Below are 9,530 nucleotides of genomic sequence, written 5' to 3' on the forward strand. Positions count from 1 at the left end.
ACAACACAGGCCTGACACGGGCGGCCTGCACCTGTTCTCTGATTATCATAAAGAGGCAAACATCATTGGCACTCAGAATCCTATATTGTGACATTTGACCTCTGCGTTTGGCCACTAGAACAGAGCAGACCCCCCCCCCCCCCCCCCCTCACTCCCTACCTTTGGGCATAAGAATTTGTTTAAACACTGGGAGTATCGTCCCTGTTTGATTGTTCTCCTTTTGTAACCTGAAAATAACCTCTCACGTGGCCACACAGCAAGTCGCCTTACGAGTCTTAAGAAACAAACATTCAAATGTGTATCAAAGGGTTTGTGGGTAATCTTTTTTGTCTGAGTTTGTTGGGTGATTGCAGGGCTACACTTCTGCTTGTCTTTATCCTAAGAGAAATCTACGCTGCAGGCTACTCTGTTGCTGAATGTTCAGATGTGGGTTGAATGGACAGCAGGGGGCACTGTTACACTGAGGTGCAGCAGGTTGAATGACTGCAGAGGAATTAGACCCCAGCAGCGACCCAGCATGTGAACATTACGCACATGCACACGCACGCCTGCAGTGATGCAGAGGTGGTGTGTGGTTAGCGGGTCAAAGGACCTGTCGAGAGCATTTCACAGACACTTGACACACAAACGCACCTCTCAATCAGCCTCAGTGTCTGCTACTGAAATGAGGAGTGGTTCATTACTGCCCAGCAGACACCTGATTTCTGCCTGATTTGTAAAGATCAACGTGTGTCTGCTCATTGTTCCCTCTTAAAGCTATCTGTCATGAGTGATTCTTTGGTATGTTTACATCTTGACAATCAGCAGTTGTCTAAATCAGGCTTTAGCTATAGGCTACCACACGGTGGTTTTAGTGTAGATGGATTATCTTTGGTGTTGAAGTGGAGAGTTTACGGAGAGCCACATGTGGTTGACTCTTTTAAAGCTATTGGATCTTTGGTTTGTAGAGCCACAATTTAAAAAATGCATGGTAACCCCTCAGAGTAGCATTCTGATTAAAAATAAAACACTTAGAAAGGTTCTGATTCATCGGCACAAGTCATCAGCACTGTGAGCAGATGAATCAGATGAGTGGTCTGAAGCTACACACCCTGTAGCTCTGCAGGATTAGAGTGCTTAAAAACATCCCCCCCTCCATCCTCCATGCATCTGTCCAACCACACGTCCCGCCACCGTCAGTCCTTGGAGAAAGTCCCCGCAGAGGAGGTGCCGGGTTGGATCGGTGAGGAGTTGTTGTTGTTGTTGTTGTTTCCATGAGGAGTGTGGACGTGGCCGCGCACCCCGTGACCGAGCTCCTCCGAGTCCCAGCGGTCCGTGGAGCGGCGGCGGGCATTCATGAAGAAGTTGGAGACGGTGGTGAGCTCCAGGCCGAGCTGCTGTGAGATGGTGATCTGCATCTCTTTGGAGGGGCGGCGGTTCTCTCTGAAGATGGCTACCAAGGTGCGACGCTGCAGGTCTGTGAAGACCAGTCGCTGCTTCTTTGGCACCTGGTTGCGCTCTCGTCCTCGGTCCTCCTCCTTACGTTTACATGCTGGAGAGAGGAAGGGGTGGAGAGAACACATGAAGGACTTTTAGTATTAAAAAGAGTCTATGGTCCTTTAATGTTATACAAAATTTAGACTTGAATGCAAAATATTTCAAAAATGTGCAACAAGATTGGAATTCATGAGACAAGAAGTGAGGACATAAAGGGAAATGCAAAATGGTTTAAGACATGTCAAATAAAATGGCCTATGGAAAAAGTAGATGGTGAAAAAGGGTTATAAATGGTAAAATGCAATTGTTTTGTGCATGCATGTTTCAGTGGGGCCTGTGTGTTGTAATGTGATCTTTGAATGTGTTGTCTCCCTAAAATGTACTCGTGAATATGGTCGGCCTACAGGTACACAGTATCACATTTTGAGTTAATAACATTGCCCCCTCCCTAAATGACATGCTATGATACAAAGTCAGAAAGTATAATAATGATGAGAAAGTGAGTCGTCCGTGGTCATTAAAACTAAATAAAAAATTCTCTCAGACTTTCAAATTCTCCAAGTAAAAAAGGAGACATCTGCTGCGAGTATACCATACCTCCCCTTGGGATCTTTTAATGGCCATTACCCTGACTTATGTAAGTTCCAGCCTTAACAATTGTGTATGTATTATATTTTTCTTATTTGCCAAAGTACTCTAAACGTTTTCACATTGATTTCTAACCTTATGCTTCCTTTGTTTTCCATTTATTTCATACTTGTATGACAATCAACTTGAGAAGATCTGAAACTTGCTTGAAAGCTTACAGTATCCTTGTGTTTTAGTCAAATTTAATTATCAATTCTTCTTTCTGAAACTCTTCCTGTTGGTGTGTTCAAAAGTTAAGATACAAACGACGATCATGTACTACTTATTTAGGCTATATACACATAGTTTGTTTCCAAAAGCTATCGACACTCAGATGTCCAACTATTCTTTAATATATTTCTGAAACAGTACTTTGCTAAACCCTGTCTCTATAATGTGTTTAGAATAAGATAATTATCTAAAAATTGTGTATGTTACATAACTGTACAATAGCACTTTTCCAGCCATTGCAGGATTTTCTGGCAAATGTACAGTCCCTTGCAAATTATAAATGATATATCTTTTTCTTTATGCGTAAATAAACATAAGAAGAACCAATGGTTTAACGACCCCTGCTTACATCTGCAGTATAGCTAAAACGTGACAATAACAAAACAAAAACATCAATGCGAATAATTGTTTATCGGGATGGATTCCCTGTTTCAAGCAAGTTTCAAATCTCTACAAGTTGATTATCAAAGTGCAGTGAAATGAAGTGAAACCAGTGGCCGCCGGGAGGATAGGAAATCAATCTAAAAACTCACAGAAGCTTTGAAAACGGTCATCAGTAATGCAAAGTGGGCTGAGCAGTGAGTTCGTTGTTAATGGGCTAAAACAGGCATAAAAAAACACTAGGATTGACCTTCAAAGTTAATTTGCTTCATGTTGGTTGATGACGAGTTAGTCTTCTGTGGGAACATGATCATTACTTTATTCTCCTGGTCTAATTGTACAGTTCGGATAACCCTCCTATCAAATCTGACCGATGTACTTTCATCAATCATAAATATTGTGTTTTAAATTTGAACATGTCAAACTGCTAATCACCACTTTAATTACATTTTGAGAGTTGTTAAGTCAACTTTGTAAAATCTATTGTGTTCCTGGTTCAAAATGACTACCATAGAAAATGAATGGGTAGATTATGTTCATCCATCAAATAGCTACACACTCACAAATCGTCCAATCTTAATGTCTATTCATTGTATTTTCTACTATTCCTGTAGACATTGTTTACTGTTTAAAATGGTGATAAATAAAATGTGGCGATGATTCATGTTTTTTTTGTTAATGTAAGACATTCTGAACTGGAACACCAACGATAAGGAGGGAAGAAACGAACACGACAGGAGGGTTAATAAAAAGAAAAAAGATTATGGAGGATAAATAGTTTTCATTGTGTGTGATGTTGAAACTGGAGGAGCGGGATGTGAAATGCTGACAAAGAAGCGGTGCTCCGTGCCTGCTGTAGCTGTGGAGACTGAAGGGAGTCTGTTCTGTTCTGCTGCCCTAAAAAGCTGCAATGATCGATTTTCCGCGGTTTTCTCCTGAACACGTGGTCCAGTAATCAGGGCTCCCTTCCCCACCCGATCGATCCCCATCGATCCGCGAGACCGAGGTGTGTGTGTGCGTGTGTGTGGTGCGTGCACTGCCTCGCATTGGGGAGTATACCCGGGAGCGCGCTTAGTGACAGACAGATGGAGAATAAATTGTTTATCTGTGGAAGAACAAAGGAGATGTGGCAGAAAAAGGGTGGCAGTCATCCAGTGTGAGAGCTGAGGACAAAGGAATGTCTCCCATCATAATACGTCATTATTATTATTTTATACATAGTGTGAGGCGTGCATGAGATGTGGTGTGCATGGTGTAAGTGAAGCAAATAAACAAAAGTGAGGATGATATCCCTTCTAGTTTTGTGCAAATGGGAGAGGATGGGGAGAAAAGAAAAGAGGGTGAGGGGGAGGAAAGGAGGGAGAGCTGGCTGCAGTGTGGAGGTGTATGCAAATGATTGATGACTTTACAGCAGGTTTAGACAACAGCAGTAAACTGATTTGACTGTGGGGGGGGGGGGGGGGGGGGGGGGGGATCAATATGAATGTGCACATGTGTATGCATGGCTGTGTGTGAGCGTGCATGTGTTTGAATTGCCATTGTTCTTGCTTTTACTGCAAGCAAAGCATAATTAAGATATTTCCCTGAGCAGAGGAGGTTATATGTTTGTCCCTGCACCACAGAACCCTCCTGGACTTCTTCAACTGTTTCCCTCTTGTTGTTTTTTCTCAATTGTTTTAATTTGCCCTCAGATTGATAGCCCCCATATTGATTGATCCTCACTTCAGAACCATTTCACGGAACGTTTATTCAATTGGTTCAGGCCCAGCCATGCCAGAATCTCCTCGCGGCTCTCTAAGTGCTGTCTCAAACCAAACTCAATACTCCCTAATGTAATGACTGAATGCTAGTGCTAATATAGTGATAATTTAATATGTAATGCCTGTTTTCCAACAACTTGTGCTACCGCCCATTTTACAATGCCAACACCACTCTGGTTCTCCTCCATCAGCTCCTCTCTGCAGCTCCGAGGCCTGCAGAGCAAACAAGTGGAGCCGAGGAGTTAGCACCAGGCCTGCTCAATACATATTTCAGATAATCAATAGATCCATCTCAAATGAGACCCCTGAACATCCTTTCCAAAGCAATGAATAGGACCACAGGGAAAGTAGAGAGGGAGCTGCTCATTAAAACGGCCTCTCTTGAGACCAGAACCTCAGTGTTAGGCTATCTTCAGTTGCCTCTTTACCAAATGGGCTTTTCTGAAGAGACAAGGCTCAGCAGTCTCAAGTGGCGCCTTGCTTGTGTCGTCTATTTCATTTGTCCTGGTGTCAATGATGCTATAAGGTAATTTGCTTAATGCCAAACTCTTCCTGATCCCAATATCAAAATGCTGGATGTGCAGCATGTTAAGCTGTCCTCGTGCCTCCTTTACAGTAAGAGCTGCTCTCACTTAAGTGGTTGCTGTTTGCCATAAGACTGCACTTATACATGAAGATGGGAAGAGCAGTTTGGATGATGGTTGACTTTTGTTTGTTATATTGCAGGATGTGACAGCCATGAAGCTACAGTACAGCTAAGAGGGAGCTGGCTGACAACAACTACTGTATTGGACAACAATCTGTGATATTCAGTCAATTTCTTTAAACGTTCCCTTCTTGATAACACATGCACAAATACAAAGTGTCAGATGTGTTTTTCCATCAAATAAGTACCACTTCCCATTTAAAACTCTGGAAATGTCATAGTTCTCCTTCACACACAATATTTGAATTGGCACAAGACACAAGCTTTCTCCCATACATCACTGAAAATCTATTTAACTTTAGGTGGACAGGAGGCTTTAAAAGTCAAGACCACAATGGAATAAATTGCATTTTGACCAGCAATTGGCTCAGGTGAACACAGACAAACCTGTGTTAAACGCTGTGCATGCATCATTCTGCACAGTGACGCTCAAACAGCCAAGAGAAGTGATCATGCATCCAGGCTAACAATAGCATTTGGACTAAAGACACTGCCTGAAATGTTAAATATGCAGGAGTGACATGATATTCTCAGATGACAGCTTTGTTGTTGCAAGCCAATAAGTGAATGTGAGTCATATTTAAAAGGCCATATATCCATCTATCTATCTAAATCCTGTGCTGTGATGAGATGAAAAAGGCATGTTTGTGACTAAGTGTAACAGAGTGTGTGTGTGTGTGTGCGTGTGTGTGTGTGTGTGTGTGTATATATATATATGTGTGTGTGTATATATGTGTGTAAGTCTGTGCGTGTGTGTGCGTGTGTATGTGTGTATATGTGTGTGTGTAGATGGGGCATGAGGGGGCAGACGGTGAACTAACCGCACCGTGCTGCTGCTACTCGGCGCCTGGACGGACGGATGAGACCGGGCTTTGTGTCCGGAGAGACGGGCCCTCTCCCGCCCTGGACGGACTACTGCAAGCGAGAAACAGTTTGGCGTCAATCACTCTCTGTCACACCTCTCAGATGTACGCTTATTGATTATATTGATCATATTATAGGCCTATTCATTGCTGGGAAAAGGAAAACGCCATTACCCCCACCCGCATTAACACATGCAGCAGCGGTGAAACAAAACCAAACCGTCTTTAAAAAAAGACTCCCAATTGATTAGGATTGGATTATTTGAAAGCTTTCGTTTATTTGTCAATGTAAAGCCTGTGTTGTCCTGTTGAGACGAGTGATCGGCAGCTTTAAAGCCTATCAGCTATCGGCTTTTAGTCTATAAACCGTGTTTAATGCCTCTCCTCTTCCCCTACAACTAAACGGTCACTTTATTTACTCCAAAACAGCTCAGAATAAATGGGCCAATTGAATCAAGAGAGCACAGCTTTAAACATTTGCTGCTTAATACAAAACGAGTTCTCGGTGAAACTAAAAACGAACTCCCGAGAAGGAAGAGAAAATAAATATCTTCAGCATTCCGAAAAACTTAGACACCTTTATTATTATTATTATTATCTTAGAAACTTATAATATTTCCAAAAAAAGACATAAGGCAAATAACAATTTGACCGATTCAAATTCAATTATTATTTTAGGGGAGAATGTGTTTGATTGAAGCCTCAAACACGCTTTGAATTGCCCGGATGTAGTTTATTTTCCCTTTTATTATCGCAAGCGTTTCAACAGTTCATTTTTTTATTTGATAAGAAGGAGTGCTTTGCTCTAAAATACTAAAACGTGTGCGGCCTGCTATATCGATATATTGATTTAAATTATGATTAATAGTGTAATATTGTAGAATATAAAGCTAACACTTTTTGAGATACACCGGTTATCAGTTAGCTGGAAATGTATTGAGAATTAACTTAATATAAGAAAGCCTGTGTACGTTTCTCCTGCCGGGCAAATCAAAACAATTACATTCGCTAAATGGGAATTTAAGTAACTGATAAAGTCTCTGCTCAGATTTAACCCTCATTATAAACACTCATCCACACACTTTCCCTCTCACTCTCTCTCCCTCTTTCTTTCTCAAACACACACACACACACACACACACACACACACACACACACACACACACACACACACACACACACACACACACACACACACACACACACACACACACACACACACACACACACACACACACACACACACTCACACACAAATCAGAAAGAGCTGTAGGGAGACTAATGTTGAAACAGGTTTTTTTTTAAATATTGTATTCCTTAGGGATATTAAAGTTGAATTTGTAAAGTTGTAATTTAACCCTGACTTTTCAAAAGTTGCACTTTTAGAACCACTCAATAAAGTAAGACTGTGCCTCAAATGACTAAATAACTACAAATTAGATTCTAGATTAAGAGTTGCGTGATCCAAAAAACAGTATTCTCTCCCTGTTGACATATGTGTGTTAAAATGTATCAGAAGAAAATAATGCAAAAGCTACTCAAAAAAAGGTGGAGGGTTGTGTTTATATATTTGTGTCACCTAGTCTCATTATAGACGACCACTATCAAACTTTGTGCTGCTGATCTGCATCATGCCAAAGAAATACAAACATTATATTCTATTCTTCTATTCTAGTTTGATGGGGTTGAAATAATGGGAGGATCGATCATAATAACCACAAACATCTAACCTCATCAGTTCATCAGGTAATTAAAAAAAGGTGGCTTTGGATTTGTGTTGTATAACGTTTTTGTGACTGTGTTATTAATATTGCAGAGTCTTCCTAAGTCTGGACACATTCATTATCATTCATACTGAGTGTCAAAATATTTCACTCCGGTGTTCCAAAATGAGTCCTGTCTCTGACAGAGAGAGATGACCAGAGAGCAGAAATGAAATAAGGGTGAAAGTCAAAGGATCTGCTTTGCTGATGCTGGTACAGAGCCAGAAGAGAGAGAAGGGGGAGGAAGGAGGAAGGCAGGGAGGGAGAGAGAGAGCCGAAGAGAGCAGAGGAGAGGAAATCAATACCGATTCAGAGTGAGTCAGATAAGCCTGAACAATGTATAGTGCAGACACACTCTATAACCCAGTCACACACACATATGTGGAAGCACTCACACAGAAACACACGCTCACAGACGCACACGACGGGTGAAATGTGCTTGCATGCCTCCATAAAGGCGCATTACAAACCCCATAAAGCATTGCAACCTTTAAAATCAAATGACATCACAACCTTGGATTGCTTTGAGGTTTCGCTGACATGAGCAGAAAGCACTCATTACTACGACTCGATAGGCAACTGGACGCTCTGATGCTCTTTGTCTACTGTAAGAGGCTCTTAAGCTCTGATCTTTTATGTTTGTGGTCAAACAGCAGCCTTCCTGATTTCACTGCAAATATTGCAGTTCTTTTGTTATAAATGCTCAGAGAGGCTTCCTTTTCCAGCCTCATAAATATGTGTTTTTTAGCACTAGGAGTCCACACCATCCTTGGTGTCAGATCTGAGCTGTTGATATTCCACACAGGATGTTTTGGGATGTAAACAGCGTTCTTGAAAACCACTAACACACTCCCTGCCGTGGTGTTTAGGTGTGTGGTCCTTAGCTGTTAACCACAGATTTGACTTTGCTTACCTAGAAGATGCTGTTACAAGCGCTTACACCACCGCTCTCTGCCTCTCTCTTTCTTCCCCTCTCCCCTCCGTCTCCCTTATACTTATCAATTATTAAGGTCGGTATTGATCCTTTCACTATACCCTGCCTCTATCTGGCTGTTCACACAAAGCCAAAACCTGCCTGCCCTCACTCAATCAATGGCATCTCCAGGCTCTTTTTCCATATGTCAGATTTGCTTTTCTCGCTTTTGCACTTAACCTGGGCCGAATGAAGTTTTGTACATCCCAAATTAGTCCATTCAGACTCTTCAGAAAATATGAGAAACAGCAGACTGCTATAAATCTTTCATGCCACAGGCAAGTTTGATGGGCATGAAAAGATGGGCGAGCAGGGAGAGTGGAAAATGGCTGTGTGCATTGTTTGACTTTATGAAACAGCTCTCGTTCATCCTCCAGTCCAGTCATGATCTTTTTGTTTTGTTTTGTTCTGTGGCGCAGATCTACTGAAGCCAAACAACCTGCCTGCCTGTTGCCAGGTTAACCAGGGGAAAATAAGCGATATTATTGTCATAAGCTGCAGAGAGGGAGAGACAGAGAAAGAAAAACAGAGAGGGAGAGCACCAGGGAGTGGGAGAGAAGGGGGTTGGGAAGGGGAAACGGCCTTATTGATCTCCTATGTGCAAAGCCAGGCAAACACTGAAAGGACAGAACTACACTATTAATGACACTCACAGCCTCAGCCACTAATCCTCAGCTATTTATCTACCCATCTTTCTATCTATCTATCCATCTACAGTGTGTATCCATCTACCTATCTATCTATCTATCT

The 9,530-nt window shown here is 41.9% G+C and overlaps 1 protein-coding gene across 1 annotated transcript in view; it reads right to left on the reverse strand.

Annotated features, from left to right (window-relative positions):
* Nucleotides 1–1,175: 1,175 nt before the first annotated feature.
* The window catches only part of onecut3b (one cut homeobox 3b), a 12,259-nt gene continuing 3,904 nt past the window's right edge, over nt 1,176–9,530 (reverse strand). Inside the window, exon 2 of the mRNA XM_034137579.1 lies at nt 1,176–1,531. Within this exon, the coding sequence (XP_033993470.1) occupies nt 1,176–1,531 (356 nt within the window). The remainder of the gene's footprint in view (nt 1,532–9,530) is intronic.

The sequence above is a fragment of the Trematomus bernacchii genome, unplaced genomic scaffold, assembly GCF_902827165.1.
Source record: "Trematomus bernacchii unplaced genomic scaffold, fTreBer1.1, whole genome shotgun sequence".
NCBI classification, from domain to species: domain Eukaryota; kingdom Metazoa; phylum Chordata; class Actinopteri; order Perciformes; family Nototheniidae; genus Trematomus; species Trematomus bernacchii.